The following is an 18,794-nucleotide window of genomic DNA, read 5'->3' as shown; positions in this document are numbered from 1 at the left end:
TTGGGTATTTCAATTTCCAGCAGGCAAACTGATGCAACATGAAGGATGTCTCCTCTGCAGGCTCAAAGAAAGTGCTCACGTGTTTTTCCTTTGCAGTAAAGGAAAAACAAAACAAAACAAAACAAAACAAAAAAAAAGTAAAGACAAACCTCTGACCGAACCAGAGTGAGAGTTGAATGATAAGGTCTAACTGGAACAATGCCTGTGCCACCTGCTGCTGTCACTGCTGCTGAAAAGGAGAGTACCCAGCAATCAGTTCCCAGACATGGCAAGGGTGCATTCAGCAGTAGTGGGAAAGAGCCTAAAAAGGGTGGGAAGAGCAGAAGTGAGGAAGGCAGAGGGTTGCTCACAAGGACACGGAGTCCCAGAAGATTTGCAATTCTGTTTCACAGTGTGACCATGCTGGAGATGTGCCTTGATGCTTGTATTCTGTGGATTTCAAGTGCTTTGGAAAGGTAAAAACATGCTATCAGATTTTGAAGTACCAAGAGCTTAAGACTGTATTTCATAAAAATGACCTTCAAATTGATGTGCTTGTACTATGTACCACTTTAAGCACAAATAATGTGAGCATGCCCTGCATTAATGGGCAACCAGCATAGCAGCAAGGCTCCTGAAACCTGCATTCATTATTTAAAATTGTGCCATAAAAAATAACAACTGTTTGAAAAAAATAAAAAAATGAAAGGCAGCTCTCCCCAGACAGAAGCCAAGTGCTTGGTCATTACCAGCACACAAACAAGAATATTCCACAGACAGTAAACTAAATGTTGATGTGCAACATTTCACATTTATTGATTTGGTCAGATTTCATATCAGCCTGATATAAAACAGCTAATTTAAACAATCTGATCTGTAAGGAGGATGTTGTCTCAAAACTGAAATCAAAACTTGAGGCTTTTTTCTTATTCAAACATGATCCAAATAATGCAGTGACATAGCATTCCCTAACAGTTTAACAGATGAAAGTACATTCCTGTTGAAAGACAAATTTAAATTTGTTTTCAAAACTTGCTGGCTTTGCTTGAACCCAAGTTTATTTCCAAACAGGAGATGATCATTAGAGGACAGCTAAGTATTGATTTCCACAATAATCATTTGTTGAGAATACCCATGAACATTTGACTGAGGATTATAGGGTTCACAGAGCCATTCCTCTGAAGCTTAGACTTTGCTTTTGCCATACAGCAGAATTTTCCATAGCTTGAACAGAGGAAAAAGACTAAAGGACCTAAGGAAAGAGTTTGGGAAAGTTTGATATTTCAAATATATACATGACATAAGTATTTTGGAAATGCTGTTAGAAGAAGGAAAGTCTTACATCCCCACTTACCAACCCCAACCCATGAACATTTGAAAGAAATCTACTTTGTGGTTTTAAAAGGAAACTCTGATTTTTAATAGTTCTTTCAAAACAAGCTTAAATAAAAAAAATTAATCTTATTGCCCACAGATTTAGAAATGTGCTAATGAAAGAGAAAAGTTATGATTTCACAGTGTACATTCTTCAATGAAAATTATCCATTTTGTAACAAGTAGAAAGAAAATTATTTCTGCATTGTACTGAAATGTGTATCTGTGCTAAAGCAAGCTCAGTACTTAGATTAAACAGGACAGAAAGTGCAAATTCCTGAGAGCTACAGTTAAGTATCATTTATTTTAATGCTTCCCACATGCCCTCAAATGGCAGCCATTGATTCTAGGATCAAGAAGTCCATGTTATTAAGGTGCACAGTGACTTCAGCTGATTCCAGGGCCCCACTGTGCTACTTTTCTGTAAAAACAAATTAGATGGAACATTTTTGTTCCTTGGAGTGCATAGCTCAGACAAAGAAAAGATTACCTTTCCCCTCTTACAGATGGGGAAACAAAAAGTAAAACAAATTAACCAGGGTCACAAGCATGAGCTTTCTTGAGTCTCAGTGGTCCCTGACTCAAACAGGAGACTGCTCGCTTTGTCTACCTGCAGTGCTCTGCAACTATTCTACTGCTGTGTTTGCATTACATTGCAACCAAGTAACTAAGGTGCAAAAAAGCAATTTTGATTCAAAACATTATTTATCCACTTGAAGTTTTCTGTTTTCAGGCCTTCTGGTGTCCTGCTAAGCGCTCTCAGTTCTTGCTGACATAAGTGAAAGCCAAGGTAATTCAGTTTTTCTTTGGTGATCCTTAGTACCTTTCAAAGGTAACATATTGCCAAAAATTCAGAAAGTAAAAATTCAAGCTATTCAGGTCTTTGTTGCAAGTCCTTTTTATAAGCCTTATTTGCAATTCCCCTACAGCTTGTTTCTTCTCTTCTTCCTCTTTTTCTGCATCAGAGATCTTCAAGCAAACTAGGCTTCAGTAATATATTTATTCTTCTTTAGAAGTCTATAGGATAGGTGCATTGTGCAGTTTTCAGTGGTATTCATGTTGACGCTCCGGTTAAAACAAGTATTATTGATTATAAATAAAATCTGAAATGATACACAAGTTTGGGGGTATTTTTAAGAATCTATATACTGGACTTTCAACAATGACTTCAATGGAAAACTGGGTATTGAACCTTCATGACTTGGTTCCATGAGAGATGATGTGATAAGGCACATTTCCATTCTATTTTAACAGTGGAAATAATGTGATTAAATTAAAGCATTGCTATAAGTTATTTGTAAAAGAGATATATTTTTTTGTATCTCTAACGTTGCAATCACTGCAGTATTCCTTTCACTTAGTTAATGGAGTTTACTTAACTCAAATGGAAGTGGTTAGACCCAGATGGAGGCTTGTTTGTTATTGTAATGGATCCCACAGTCTGATCAGATCATTTAGAATCCTAATTCAGTATGTCCATGGTTTATTATCAATAGTTCTCCTTTGGTTCTGTTCAGTACAGCTGGTTCTCAGGCTTATTTCTCGGTCTGTCCCCTTGCGACGCCTGCCTAACTAACCGTGGTGGTGGCATAGGTCTGGCTGACCCATGGTCTGCAGTCAAATCTTCCCTGCTCAAAGTGCCAAATCTTGGTCTGGTCAGCAGAGGCTGCCTGAACCCAATGGATGGCTGAGGCAAGGTGCTCGGGTCCTGCTGCTCTCCCCGTCCGACCTGGCTCCCGTCAACTTCGTTCTTCCACTCCACCCTAAACTCAGGCAGTGGCCTCTGTTGTCTCAGTCTCTGGTCTCTCAAGATTTTCCCTGCTCTGGGCCTTAGATTGAGCACTGTGGTAGCAGCATCCAGCTCAGAGTCACTGCTGTCACCCACTGTTAATTGAAAACAAAAGTATAGTTTTAGGTGTAGAATATAACTGTTCCAGGAATATTTGAGTAACAGCACACAGGGCCCTTGCAGTCAGACAATAAAGTTTCCCCATATTTTTCTATATTCAGTGCCTTCTGATTAGACCCAGTAACAGCCTCTTAACTCTGCCAAACAGGGGATAGATTTGGCTTTAAAACATCCCTACCCTCAAAAGTGTGATTCTTAGAAAGGCCTCACTCAGCTGCAATTGGATTGCCTAAGGGTCCCTTGATTGAAGTGACATTTCCCCAATTCTGGAAAATTTCCAGTTCTCTGGACAGAAAAAACTGCATCTCTCTGAGCTTAGGGTCTAGTCCCTGTTTACATCCAAGCAGGATACCAAAATTAGATTTCTCAGCCCCACATCTCATGAAATCTAAACTGAGAGGCATTTCTGGAGCACAACATGTACAGGGGCTCTAGAAACTTGATTTTGGAAAAGGAGCATTAATACTCTTACTCTCAAGGTCAATGTACAGATGGGTGGAAATATCCCATCCTTAATAAGGCTGAATGTAAGACAAGAAACAGAATCAACAGGGCAAATCTTATAGGTTGCAAGTGCTGCAGACTCTTCCTCCCACTCAGAGCAGGGTAGAATATGCTCTAGGGAAAGGTGGCATCATTGCTTAGGGAATGCCCTTAAATGATCATTGCCAGGTAAACCAAGCTGGAGATAGTGTGGATGTGCACATGTGCATATATTTTACCCCAGCAAACTTCTTTAAAAATAATTAACATCTTCATCAAAACTTGCACACTTGAGTCATTTGATAATAATTTGAACAATAGTTTATGAATGCCTCAGATTTGTTCTTAGACTTAAATCAGATACGATGTTTTAAATACATCAAAGTAAACAACTGTGCAACTGTCATATGAATAAATTAGATTAGTAGCCTTCATGTTATTTCTTTTAAAAAGGTGAGGAAGGGGTCAACAAAATATATCACCATGTAATTGCCCATTCACCCAGATAATTATATATCAAGGCAGGTCTTCATCAGACTGTGTTTTCAGGCTTTTTCTCTTCTAAGTATGTCAAATAATATATTTTTTGACAATTGAATAATCTGGAGGCATATTTTCTCTTTAATTCTAGGTGACAGTAGGTGACCTCTGCAGACTAACTACAGAATAAAAGGCATCCTGCACTTAGGAGAGCAATGATATCATTATTAACAGACAAAAGCACAGTCTTTGTTAAATTAATATTGTTAAATTAATTGGGAATAGTGGAAAACTAATTGGGGTGGAGATCAGGAAATGTTAGAAACTCTGCACAGGTTTCTTCTTCCCAGCAAAGGATCCTTATGACAGCTTGCCATGAAATAAAATGCTCCCAAGTATGATATAAGCATGGTAATAAAACCAGTATTAAAAGTAATATATAGAATTGGGCAAAGTTTTCACATCAAATATGGTGCTCCAACAGATTTTTTAAATTTTTTTTGTTAGAACTCAAAAACTACAATATAAAGCATTTGTGAGTTTAGGCAGAGGAAAAAATTTAACAATTTTGTTCTAAACCTTGTAAACCACAGCATTTCAGGTTCTTCATATGAGAACAATAAACTATAGGCCTCATTGCCGTCTCTGGTTTGCTTCTCAGAGCAGTGTCCTCTACCCTGACCCCAGAGAGAAAAGAACCGAATAGGCTCATAATCCAGGAGGGATATCTGGATTATGGAATAAAGATGAGAAGAATGAGCCATGGCAGTGTTCCTGGTGCAGAAGTGCAGCAGGCAGCTGCTTGCTGACAGGAAATGTGCTGGGAGGACTATGCCAGTATGGGATAGGAGGTGAGAATGCCCCACAAAACCCTCCTGTCCAGAGCATTTCTCTACACTCACATTTCTGCTTTAGGACACACTGTTTTAAATGCTCTATTTGCTTATTTCCCTGTATCATCCCTGGAAAAACCTTTCTTCTATGTAAGCAAAATGACTGCAGCACAGAGAGAAAAGAAGAAAAATTTCTTTACCTCTGGAAGATGTTTTGTTTCTCACGCGTAGTTTCTCTGGGAGTTTAGTGTTTTTAGGAAGTGAAAGGAATCTTTTTGTATTTGCTGCAGCCTGCATGCAAAGGAAACCAAACATTTTAAGTCACTGCATCCGAGTGTACCTGCATAATGCATGCTAGGATACACAACTGAGGCTTGAACAGGTTTCTGTAGCTAAAGGGCTGGAGAGTAGTTTTGAATTAGCTAATATGTGATCCTTTACTACACATTCAGTGCTGATTGCTGGCTGAAGGCTGTGCTAACTAAGGTAAAGACTGAATAAACTCAAGCAGTTTAATCAAATGAAAACCTAGTGCAATGCCCTCTGAGATCACAGTTAATAAATGTATGGTCTCTAACCTCAACCTTGCCTGCACAGGCTTTCCTATGGAAGGCAAATGCCATTAGCATGGCACTTCATGCAGCTTAAAACCTGTTTAAAACTTTTTATTAGCCAGCTGCAAAAATATGGGTGAGACTGTAGCTTGGGCTCAAGAACTAATCTGCATTCTGATCCTGCAAGCACTTTATACATATAAACGACTTTATACAGTTGACTAGTCACACTGAACTTGATGAGGAAGTTAGGCACCAGCATGATCATTTACCAGTTCAGGGCATAAAATCCTTGTTTTCCCCAGACTAAGATTTAAAAGCTCTGGGAACAGACCACACTTCATACTTCTAGAACATGAGAGGTAGTTTGTGGGATCTCAGGATCTGAGTCCTGAGATGCCGAGCCACCGAGACCACCCTTGGGGGGCCCGGGAGTCCTAGAATGTTGCCAGAAGTGTCTGGTGGCAAAACTTTGACCCTACACGGGAGACGACACCTGTATGAAGATAAGAAGACTTCACCGGGGTGAATGGCGAAGAGATTAGTTAATTAGAGAGTGAGACACAGGGTTTAAGATTTATGTACAGGGGGGTTTAGAGAAGTAAGATAGAGGAATTGGAGTGTGTCCTATCCTTCTTCTTCTCCTTCTTCTCCTCCATCTTCTTTAGTGATGGTGGCACTTTCAGATTAGTTATTACTAAAAGTGCACCGAGTAATAAGAATAAATGGTATTGGAGAAAAATGATAAATATTGTACACGTAACAATAGGTATAAAGATAGGTGCCTGCCCGGAGGGCGGCACAGTGTGCTCTTAGCTGACTGCTGAGCAGATCTCTGTCGAGCTGAAAAAACATCTTTTAGATAAACAATTAATAAACATAAAAACCGAAAGAAGAACTGAAGCCTCTTCTCGTCCTTCGATACGCGGGCTGTCCCAAAGCCACTCCGGGCCTTTCCAGGCCCTTCAAACAGCCGAAAAAACCCGACAGTAGTTTCCAGGACAAGCTGCTTTTTTTTATTTTTTAATTTCAAAAGTTTCTCAAGGACATCCTTTCTTACATTTGCTACAAAGATTTTTAAAATCTTTACAGTCTGCCAGCTCTCCTCTGCTAATACCATTACTTGTGGGAGACCCATAGGGAACCTGAAAGGAAATTTATTTTCCCTTTGAGATTTTTCCTCTTTGGATTTTTATTCTTTTCCTCTTTCTCCTCTTCCCTCTGTGGAGGATTTATCCACGGATAATTATTCTTAAAATTATAGCTGGTGTGTTTTAAAAAGTTATCAGACATCCTTTTGTCTTTCCCTGCCCCTAAAGTCCTGCTGAGTCTCCTTACTATACTCCTCACACAGTAAATAATTTAATTGTATGAAAAAGATAACATATGTAACTGTGGTTGAGGAGAAAAAAAATCATTCAGGAACAGTCTTGTTGTCATAACTAACACCACAGTAGCTCTGGAAATGATCACCTATGAGACATTATCATCCTTTTGGAGAAATTATTCCAGCCTCAACTGCTGAAGGACAACTGTATCTATGAAGACAGCAGTCACTAAATATTCCTGTAACGTGAAAATACATATTCACAGGATGGCTAATTTCCTTGATATCTGATATTACCCAAAGAATCATAATTAGTGTGCTCCATTCCAATATGGTTGGAAGTTTACAACTGCAGGATTGCCTCAGAGAGCCAAATAGTATCATGCCACAGCAATCCTTGTAAGTGGAAGCAGTTTTCCTAACCAGTGTCAAAATCTGAAGGCCTGACTGCATTTTATGAATACTAAAGAGCAAACAATATTTTTCAAATTAAGAGCTTGCTCTGACTGATGTGATCAAAAGTCCTCTCCTATATTTTGGAGCTTATTGTAAGTAGCTTTTCTATCTCAAAGTCATTTTTAACCTTTAATCATCCACACTTCATCAAAATACTAATGGAGAATACTGATCATACCTACATCGTGTACAGAGCCTGTCCAGCTTCTCTGAGGTAAAATTATGGCAGCAGATCCCACTCCCACATCACATGCTACAAGTCTGAAGCCTTGCTGAAGGTGTCAATGCAAATAAGGGGCTCAATGCAAATTAAGTGCAACTCAAGGTGTGTGATACTACATGTGCAGTTATCTTCCAAATTCAGGATTTTTCCCTGCAAGTCAGATGATTGCTTTTTCTGCATGACAGTTAGCTACAAAGAGCAGCTTTCGATAAAAATTAAAATTAAAAAAACCCAAACAGACCAAGAAAAAAAAAAAAAAACAAAAAACACCAGAAACTGCAAGTACCGGTCTCTCCCTTGACAGGCTGTTGGTTTTCCTCAGGCTCTCCCGAAGGCTGTGCCGGCGACGGATCAGAATTTCTTTGGCCTGCTTCTCACTTGCGTCTGCAGCCAGGCTATGTCGGTTGTAGGACATTGTCTGAAATGGAAAAGCAGTGATCACAGCCTGGAAAGCTTGATGTCAAATGTGGTAGACTATATGAACAGGGAAAAACAGGCATTTTGCTTTAATAAGCATCATAAATCCTAGTGAATAGGGCTGTATTGCAGATGATTAAAACAAGAACAATAATTATGCTGAGAATGTTTTTATTAATCTGCGTCACAGCCACCTGGGTTTTTTGTTGGTTTTGTTTCATTTTTTTTAACCTGCTGATATTTATAATGAAAGACAAAATGTAAGAAGCTGGCTTAATACCGTGTTTACCCCCACACTGTAGTAGCTTGGTCAGTATGTCAGCAGAAGACACATATTTGAAAGTGATGAGTCCCCTAGAGGGAAGTAATTTTTACCTCCAGCAAGCTGAAGCTTGCTCAGTTTTTGAATGTTTTCCAAGGGCTCAGGCATTCAAACTACTTAGCCACAGGAGGACAAATGTGAAATGTCCTTTTGCTTTTATTTCATTATTTTTCCAGTTCATCATCTTGGCTCTTAATACAAACAATTTTACAACTGGAGGCAAATAGGAAATCTAATTCCATATCATGAAGTGACCAATATACAGGTATACAAATAGACAGTGTTGGGTTGAATTGGCACCTATGATCCTACTTTAATACTGTGGTTGCAGCAGAGGTAATAAGACAAAAACATTAGGCCTTATCAATAGTACAAGATCAAGTAAGTATTTACACAGAGGAATGTGAATATGCTACTGTACATATGACAGGATATGGATTCAAGGCAACAGAGTTAAATAAGAGCATTATTTGTTATTATATGATAGAGCAGATGCACCAGCTCAAAGATGTGTTAAGAAGATAATCAGTATATTACAAGAGCAGTGGGATATTTATGTAAGCAAAAGTTCATCCTTACTCGGTGTCGTATTTGGTAGAGATTCTTTGTTAAAATTTCCCGCATGTTTTCCATTTCAGTGGGAGAAAGGGGCTTTATCTTTGCTTCATGATAGTCACTGTGGCAGAATTAAAAAAAAAAAAAAAAAAAAAAAAAAAGGAAAATAGCGGAGAGGGAGAGAGAGAGAGAATGCTTTTATTTTTATGGTCAGGAATGATATTTGAATTATTCCCTTTGTGAGAGGTGGAAACAACATTTCAAAACAACTGAGTAATAGGTGAAAACCTAACATGTAGAAAGGAAATCCTGATTTCATTTGAATCTGTGGTAAGATATAAATGTGATAAAAATTACAGTAATTGGTCCACTGTATTTAGGTACTATTGAAAATTCCCCTCAGGCTTCCCTTGTAGCTGTTCTCAGCAGGCAGGCAGGCAGGCAGGTGTCCAAGCCCACCTCTGCTGTACAGGGCAGATGCATGTGCCAGTGAGCAGCTGTCCCAGTAACACCCCACAGAACACAGCATTGCACCTGAAGCTACAGGCAAAGGCTCTCATTTCACACCCCCTCGCTGTTCTGGTGACATTATGGCACAAAGTACCCTAAGCCAAAGTGCTTATCCTGCCTACAGCCCGGGTGTGAGATAAATTATGTGACCCAGCTGAGCTGCTTGGCCATGCTGGCATGGCTTGCTTACCTGAGAGACACCGATGATGGCACCTTGCTTATCATGCCACTCTCTGCCATCTCTATGGCATGCTTGATCTCCAGCTTCTTGTATAGAGAAACAATGCTGGATTTGGGCTGGTTCTCACGGATTAGAAGTCTTCGCAGGTATTTATTGTCAAACTTTTTAAACCTGTACATGAGGCAAACCAGCCCAACCAGTTAATTCTTACTGTGCATAGTTAAGGAAAGCCAATATATTGCAGTTAATGAAATTTTAAACTATTTTATTGTCTGGGAATGTGTCTGTTAGTGTTAACAACTTAATGCTAAGTAACTTAAGAAAGGGTCAATTTCAACTTTACTTCAGATAGATACCCTTAATAGGTTAGATAGGTTAATATGTTAATGGGCAGTCACCCTAGAAGCAACTTAAGACATTTAGGTATTCTGTTATTAGAAAATATTATTTTTAATTCTCTGTTTTCATCAAGTCAAATAGAACATTAAATATTTACTGTAATAACAAATAAAAGGCCAAAATTTGCATCAACTGCTTTTTCTTTGAAATTTTAGCCTGCTTTTGTAAAACTTTAGAAGTTGTTCCTTTCTCTAAAGCAACTGCACCCTCTTGGATGCTTAGTGAAAAAATATTGATTACAGCTGGTGTTGATTTTGTTTGTCAGAAAATATTTTGCCCTCCAGACATTCTGAAATTATTCTTGAATTTGGGTGTGAAGGTCATGAAGAGGTGGGACTCTTCTTAGCTCTGCAATCTTTTCATTAAAGATCTCACACAGACTGGAGGAGAACCAGGCTAAGTAAAGAAAAGCTGCACCCATGTCATGCATCCATCAGGAAAGCGTCCTCACTGTGTCACCCCCAAGTCATTTGGAGAGGGCTCTCCTCAGCCATTCCTGCTGGTGCTATTCTCTCTTTATATAAAACACTTAAATTCTTGGAGCAGAGACTAGAGGGTGCTGAGCAGTGCCCATGCTTTGGGTCTAAAAAATTTGGATGTGAAAGGAATTAGATCCAACCATATGATGATGATGATTCAACAGATAAAGTAAAAATATGAATTATTCAGGTATTGCCAGGGGTAATCTTCTTAACTAAGTCTTAAGGAAAACCATCAAGAGCTGTGGAGCTGCCTGCCGTGAGGACCTCTCATGTATCCCATGCCAGCTGCTGCCTTGATCATTCTAGAGAAATCCACTAGCTTTTGTATGTTTACCATCAAATAGGAAACTAACCCATCACTTAACTGCCCAAAGAAATACAGCTTGCAGGAGGACAGTTGGGTGGGAAAAAAAGGCTCAGCAGACACAGAGGAAATGCTCTGCAACAGTCAGAATCATGCACCCTCAGAAGGTACCATCCCTCACCCTGGGATCAGAGGGCTGCCTTGCTTCCCAGCTGGAGATTCTGTTCTACTTGCTTGCGGTTTTGTAAAACACATTGTTTTGCTACTTTCCCTTTGAAACCCACATGTTCTAAAAACAACCATATGTTTTCAAGAATAAATGCTGAAAATGAAATTTGATGCCCAACAGCCTTTGTTTGTTGCTGCAGAGCCATTTCAGCCTCTCCTGTATAATAAAGAGTTTCAAATGCCATTCTTACTTATCTCTCCAAAAGTTGTGACCCCAGTGTCCACACACATCTTCAATTCCAGTCTTCACATGGTCAAAGAACTAAAGGAAAACATTGGTTCATTACATAAACTTACAGACATCACTTGCCTTGTCCTTAGACCTTATTGGTTTCCAACTTACTTTAAAACAAAAACATCTAGTCACAAATCAGGACAATGCTTCAGTCCTACCAAAGCAGTTCAAACCAAGCTCAAAGACAGAATCTGTTTCTTTCCCCCTGAATCTTCCTTAGCTCACAAAAGGACAGAAGTTAGTTGCTAATTTCCTCAGTGTCAATCTTGCTTAGCTCCTGCCTGAAACTAAAGGGTTTTCCTATATTTTCACTTACTTGAAATTCCCTAACCACTTGCTGCTATGCCTGGAACTTCCCCAGGCCTGACAGTGAGGCAAGAATGACTTTTGGAGAAGAGAATCTCAGTGGACACAGAAGCTCCCTACATCAGCACCAGCCCCTTTAGGATGCACAGACAGAACTGAGAGCCAGCAATAGGTTCTGAGATCTATTTTAGGAATTTGTATCATCTTAAAGCATCCTGTCCGCCTAATATTAGAAACACACACTTCCTGAGTCTATTATCAATTAGGAAAAACTGAATTAGTTCAGCTAAGGTCCCACTTGATCACAGAGGCAGCATGTTTGCTGTTAATTCAGGAACCATCATACGGGTCTCTCAGTCTCAGGGAAAAACCCTCATAGACATGTCCAAAGGATAAGCTCTAAAAGGAAAGACCTTTAGATGCCTAGATTGGCTTCTTCCCCAAATGTGGCCCTCACTTTTCCTCCCTTTTGAAATTTCAAACCACTTGCCTCAGGTATGCCGCAAGGAAAAAAACATTCAAGAAGATGCATGGCTAATAATCTGCAGCAATTGGAGACACATGTACCAAAAATATATCCACAAAAAGGCTGATGGTGTAAGATTTAGTTAGTTTAAGAGTGTGTTTAAGAGAAGTTTACATTTGTTTAATTAAATTAAATCAAATGCACTATAATGTAATTAAATCAAGCCAAAGGTTTCCTGATGTAGCTGAATTATAAAATAACACGTATCTCATGTGCGAAATAAACTACAGAAAGTTAATTTACTTCTAGATCTGAACAATTAAGAAAGTGAGCGATTCCAAAATAAGGATATGTAACAATAATTTGTGTAATTGCCAAAAGTTAAATATAAGCTTTACAATTACTGTGCTTAGAACAGCTATCAAAAAGAAATCTAGTACACGCTCTCCATAATACTGATGCTGAATGCTTTTCTGCCTGAACGTGACTAGAAATTTCATCTATACTACTGAAGCTGCAACATACCCTGTTATAAATCTCTTCACTGACAGCAGGCTGCTTTTTGTTTGACCTTTTGACATCAAGAAACTCCACAAGTGGGCGAATTGTTATTCCCTGTGAAGGAAAACAGAAGACAATAATTATAAAAGTGAATTCATTCCTTTGATTAGCAGGTTTTGCACTATGAAGCCCTTGTCAGCTCAGACTCCATTAATGCAACGGGAAGAAGAGAGGGGCACCCCAGAACTGAGAGCACCAAGAGGGTCAACCTAACAGAAAGTATCAGGAATAGATCACCTATCCCATCCACAGTCATTTTAAACTTTTTCTTTCAGTTTTGTTATGTGTTAGAAAAACATGAATTAATAAACTGATTCCCTATAATTTCAAAATGAACACATAAAGTCCTCTTTTTTAGTACTTACATCCAAAATAGGTATTCAAAGATATATAAGTAGTACTATTATGGATATCTAAGATCATGAAACTATGTTTTTTTGTAAATATGTATCCTTTCCTGACCATTCTCAGAGAAAGAACAAAAAGTTTTGGCTATTCCCTGAATGATATAATGGTTTTCAACAAATATTTGTGGAAGAATTAAGATAATTTGTTTACTTGTACAGACACACTGGCACAGGGGAGAGGAATGAATCTCCTGTGGTGTTGAAATCAGTCCCTGCTATCCCAGACATCCAGGTCACATTTCTTTTCGTAAATGAGTCGAGCTTTATTTTAAAAGTAGTTAGGTTTCTTTGCCCCATTGCTCATAATGGAACACTCATCTTGAATCTTATTGTTCTGATAATTAGAAAGCTGTTTCTTAATTGCATCATGGTCACTGTGTACCACTTTGTTCTTGTGCCAACATTTGTCTTTTTAGTTTAAACAGTGTTCACTCCCTCATATAAACAGTAATTACAGTCCCTCTTCTCCTTCATCTTGCTAAGGCCAAGGAATCCTGGTGTCCTTTCCCATGACAGGCTTACCAGTCCCCTGATCACTCCAGAACATGCCACTATGCTCTAATGGAAATACCTGTCTCAGTGTGTCCTAAGATCACATTTGCCTCTCTTCTGTCCCCACTGTATCAGTGACTTAAATTCTACCCCGTTGCCAACTAGTACACCTGCATCTTTTTCCCTTCGTATTTTTTTTCCAAACCAAAAGTTCCCATTTCACAAGAGAAATTCCTAGTAAGAAAGTCCTTGCCAAGAACACATTTGCCCACATTACTGTTCAGTTTCATTCTGTTCCTTTCAAATTGGCCCTCAATTCTTTCTACAGTATACTCTATCTCACTGTCACCCTGAGAACACTTTTCAAAATCTGTCATCAAAAACATCAGCAACAAAAACTCCTACATCTATGTGCCATGGTCAGTTAACAAGAGTATTAACTTATCCTTGAGGAATTCCTTTAATAATATCTCATCAGCCTATTATCTGGCCAGGGAGGTTGAACACTCAAGCAGGTGCCCAGAAAGCTGGGGTATCTCCATCCATCAATATATTCAGAATTCAGTTTGACATGGCCCTGAGGAACATGATCTGACTTGAGGGTTGCCTTGCTTTGAGCACAGGGTTGGACTAGAGACCCCCAGAGATCCTTTCTGACCCAAAGGACAATTTGCTTCTATTTCCATTTAAAGGAGGAACTGCGAGCTCCTTCTTCATTCATTTTACAGTCATCCTAATGTCAATCTAAACCTCGGTTTAATGAATAGTTACACAAACAATCTCCTCTGTAGCCCCCTCCCCAAAGATTTTACAATAGTTCAGTTAAATGAGATTATTCTAGAAAATAAACTGCCTTATGAAAGAATGATGCCAGGCTTTTCTTTGGTAAATCATGTTGCATCTCACAGCACATACCATTTATCTCCATATTTTAAATTATTCCGTCCTTCAAAATTAGTTTTCATAGCTGAAGTCAACCTGACCTACCTGACCTCCACCTTGCCCCTTTGCCCAAGCATGAGCACAGATGCTTGCTTCCCACACCACCTTTTTCCATGTAAAAGGCAGAGTAACAAAATTTTACTTTTTTTCCCACAGACCTGAAATTTCATTAATAGCCACTCACATCTCTCTCACTGCTCTGGATAATGACCAGTCTGATCTGTTTATCTGATGGGCTTGGCATCCTGTACATTTTGCAGGTTTCAGTCTCTTGCTCATCCTTGACGAGGTCTCCATGGCCAGGTGATCATCAGAGACAAGTTCTTCGTGTCCCAACACACACCTGGTGCTTTTCTAGGGCTGTCCAGCTGGTTTGCAGCATCACTTCCTAACACCCAGACTCCAGTTCACCTGCCTGGGCCCTCACTGTCTTTAGCTCACTGTGCACTATGTCCAACACTGAACTGCTGGGTGAACACACCAATTTAAACATTCTAGGAAAAGGAATTAGTGCTGAAGCTGTGCCCAGATTATCTTCTGTCTCTACTCCAACACTAGTCTTAAATACTTAGTACTACTTACATGTTAGCATAAGGACTTAATATCTGGCATACTTTTGCTACCTGCCTGTGGTACGCACAGCATTTTTTCCACTATGACTATGGCAAGTACCTTCAAGTATGTTCCTTACAGTAATTAAGTTAGAAAATTTTATTTTCTACCCATTAGAGGTACTTATTTACAACACGTCTGAGAAAGAAGAAGTTCAGGATGAGAAAGGTATTACCTGAATGAAAACCGTAAAGAATATCACCACGATAACAGCAGTGATGAACAATTTCTTCCTGGGAAACACAGCAGGAGGAAGCAGAAATACAAGTGAAAAACAAATTGCTCCTCGGAGACCTCCATAGGCAATAATAAATTGGTCCTTGAAAGTGAGAGGTATTGTCCGGAATACATTAATGATCTGAGTCAGAACAAAAACACCTGAGGGAAAAAAACAGAAATACAGAGAGGATGGGGGCAAAAAGGGAACTTCAGAACTAGCCCATGATGCTAATATTTGTTTAAAAAAACTTTTATTTGCTTCTTACTTTTTATTTGCTTCTTCAATATATATTATTAAAGAAATGAAACATTACTTAGCAGCTTGAAGTACCATAATATTAAATTAAAAAGCCTTAGAAACGTCATTTTAAACATATTTAGTGAGCTAAACACCTCCAGTCAGCTGGATTTAGGACCTGAAGCAGCTAATAGATCTTCACAAGACAGCTACCTGCTAGACTACACCTCTAAAACAGCAATAATTCTCTGTGTCAGTAAAGACCAAGACTCCTAATTGCTTTTTTAACTGCATTTGAGGTGATTTTGAAAACTGGTTTGTCTCTACCATCAATCTGTGCTTTGAACCCTGAAAATTCCTGTTCACTCAATTTTACTCACACAGACATGAAGAATGCAGGACTGGGGATGGGGGGACAAGACACCAGTGCATGCTGGTGTACCTTGGAAAAAGGTTCCAGGGATGACAGGAGTAAAGAAATAAAGGCAGGTGAAGGCAGCAAGCATGGGGGGCAAGAACTGGGCGGCAATCAGGATGTTTGGCTGCTTTTCAGCATATTGATTCAGCATATTGATTGTGGGGTTGCAGGTGCAGTAGGAAAATAGTCCAGGTTTCTGCTCTGCAAGGAGACTTGGGAGCTGGATTAGAGCATGATGCACCTTTACACATGCAGGGACTGAATCATTAGGGATGAAGCTGGGGAGAGGAGCAGATTCAAGACCTACCAGCCTGCCCTGCACTTAGCTCTCTAGGTAAAAGAAAAAGAGTAGTGCTTTAAATTCAGGAGGGATCATTTTCTTACAGGAGTTTTTCTTTACACTTCAATTACAGCATTTCACGGTTTGGTACTATTCTTGTCAATGACTGTGAAAATCCCAAAGCTAGTAAACATAAATTATAAACAAAACAAAAACAAAGCAAAAAAATCCCACAAACAAACAAAAAAGCAAAAAAAAACAAAACCTCACAACCTTTTTAATTCCTGAATGATTGCTAATTATTTTTACCAAAATTTGCTCATTTGTAAATAAAAGTTTACTTAAATACATGTATTGTGATAAACAGGCAGACTGCTTCTCACTTTAGGTAAGTAAGATCATGGCAAAACTGATTTTTAGGTTCCATTTTAGGGAAAAGTGGAAGCTGACACTGTGATATAGGGCATGTTACTAATACAAAAACCATTCCACAACCTGATGAGTCTCTGTCTAATTTTTGGCAATTTCTACTTGATAAGAAAAAAAACATTTCACTTGCAAAGAATACTGACCCATAGTCAGAGACTTGCTTACCCAGTGCCCTCCAGATTAAACAGAAGAGAAGTGTGAAGCTAACAAAGGCCCAGTTCCACTCATGGTTCTTCCCAACTGTAGACACACCCATGAAGATGAAGATTAAAGTCTCACTGACACTGCTCAGCATCTTCATGAAATATTTTATTGTTGTATAGGATTTCTGAGAAACATTTTCCTCCACGTATTTATTCATGGTCATGGCACAAGCTGTAATCCTGAAATGGAAACATTACCCCATATTTCATTTGCCTTATTTTATTTAGCCTCTCTTATATCTATATAGTATTATTCATTTTCCCTAGTTCTCTTTAAAATGCAAACCATAACTTATTCCGTACCCAATCTCAAATTTATAGCCTTCAATTTTGGGCACGATTTTTTTTTTTTTTTCTGCAATGGGAAGTTTTCTGAGCAGATATCAGTACATGGAGAGTTTTTTCACATACTAACTGTACATGATCTGTGCAGGGGTCACTCCAACTCTGTTTTGAAAGGGGCAAAGATGAGGAGAGACAGGGACAGCCTTGGAAAACAGGAGTTGCTGCATCTCTTGCTGCTGAGGGACATCAGACAGGGTGGAAACTGCATATGCTGGGGCAGGGCAGGACTTCCCTCCTTCCCTACCAGCAGCTGTCCAACCTCAGTGGCAGTGACAGTAGCCAGCTCCTCTTTCCAAGCAAAGTAAGCAGCAAGGCTACAGACAATTTGTCATCCTTCACCAGTTGAGACCTGCTCTGCCTGCACATTGGGCTGAGAAAAATATCAGCAGAAATAACACTGCTGCTGCTGCACATTTAAAGCGTCTACAAATGAGTGAAACGGGCATCTCAGCTGATACATGAGAGAAAAGAAAGGGCTCACTCTAAATGCATCCACAAGTCTATTTTTGTATTAGCAGAGTTTGTTAATCCTGGGGAAAAACATTACTGGTTGTACATCACTTGCTCAGTGTGGCTGCCCACAGTCCAGGGATGGCTGAGGACCACTCAGCTACACTTTCACAAGTCTAAAGGTAGTTAGCAGAGCTGACTGGAGGATAACTCCAAGGTGGTGTCTCAGTGTAGGGAAAGACAGTCTGAGCTCACTAATAATTATCAGGGAGGACAACTAAGGCAAGATACATTGTGAAACAGCTGTCATTCCTGGTTCTACTATCTAGGGCAACATCTGCTCTGATTTCCTAGTGAAAAACATTATCTACATCCCTGTATGGGTTCTCAGTCAAACCCATCAAAGTTTGTGCTAAAATATTTTAGCACACTAAATCTAAACAAAGAAAGAGAGATGTAATTACATTGTCTTTCTGAATACAGCCAGCTCATCTAGGGTTATTTATTCCAGTTACACCAGGTTTTCAGATATAAGTATTTGTTAACACAGGGGATATTTCTTCATGCTGAAATCTCTGCACTTCTCTCTCTCATGGGGCAGGAGAGCAGGTTTGCTAGCATCTCTGAAAATTTCTGTTGAAATCTCCCAAATCTTGTGGAGATTTCACTGCAGAAACTCTTCTGCTAAGCAGCATGTCCTGCCTCTAAGCCAAAGGCCCCATCTCTGAATCACTCTGAACCAAACACCTCTGAATGTGAATGCAAATAGAAAGGCAGACTGGGACAGAGCTCAGAAAAACCTCACTGACATTATGAACACATGACAATATGAACATGCCTGGGTTCTTTCTTCTAAATAAGGGATTAAAAAAAAAATTGCAAAGCAGGAGGAATCCCAGAAGCAGCAGTAGCTTCAAAAGGACCTTCATACAGTGAACTTTCTTTGCATTTTGCAATAGGGAATCTGTAGCAGCAGCTCAGGTTGTAGTCACTGGCAGATTCTGAACACATTTCTCTTGATTAATTAAAGTTAGCTTTGTCCAGAAGTTTCCTTCTCTTACATTGAACCACATCTACATCCCCAAAGTGGCTGGGCAACAATAATTCAGAAGGACAAGTCTGGGAGGACATGTGGACGCTGGGAGAGGACACAGTGTACTCTGTTGACCTCTCCC

The 18,794-nt window shown here is 39.3% G+C and overlaps 1 protein-coding gene across 1 annotated transcript in view; it reads right to left on the bottom strand.

Annotated features, from left to right (window-relative positions):
* Positions 1–770: 770 nt before the first annotated feature.
* SLC9A2 (solute carrier family 9 member A2) overlaps positions 771–18,794 on the bottom strand; it is a 34,806-nt gene continuing 16,782 nt past the window's right edge. The window contains exons 4-12 of the mRNA XM_074535821.1: positions 16,787–17,004; positions 15,213–15,415; positions 12,549–12,638; positions 11,208–11,278; positions 9,613–9,774; positions 8,937–9,033; positions 7,905–8,036; positions 5,259–5,349; positions 771–3,237 (exon numbers count right to left, since the gene is read on the bottom strand). Of these exons, the coding sequence (XP_074391922.1) occupies positions 2,867–3,237; positions 5,259–5,349; positions 7,905–8,036; positions 8,937–9,033; positions 9,613–9,774; positions 11,208–11,278; positions 12,549–12,638; positions 15,213–15,415; positions 16,787–17,004 (1,435 nt within the window). The 3' untranslated portion in view covers positions 771–2,866. The remainder of the gene's footprint in view (positions 3,238–5,258; positions 5,350–7,904; positions 8,037–8,936; positions 9,034–9,612; positions 9,775–11,207; positions 11,279–12,548; positions 12,639–15,212; positions 15,416–16,786; positions 17,005–18,794) is intronic.

This window comes from Zonotrichia albicollis, chromosome 2, assembly GCF_047830755.1.
Source record: "Zonotrichia albicollis isolate bZonAlb1 chromosome 2, bZonAlb1.hap1, whole genome shotgun sequence".
Classification (NCBI taxonomy): Eukaryota; Metazoa; Chordata; class Aves; order Passeriformes; family Passerellidae; genus Zonotrichia; species Zonotrichia albicollis.
The sequence above is the reverse complement of the archived record's forward strand: the minus strand, read 5'-3'. Positions and strand labels throughout refer to the sequence as shown.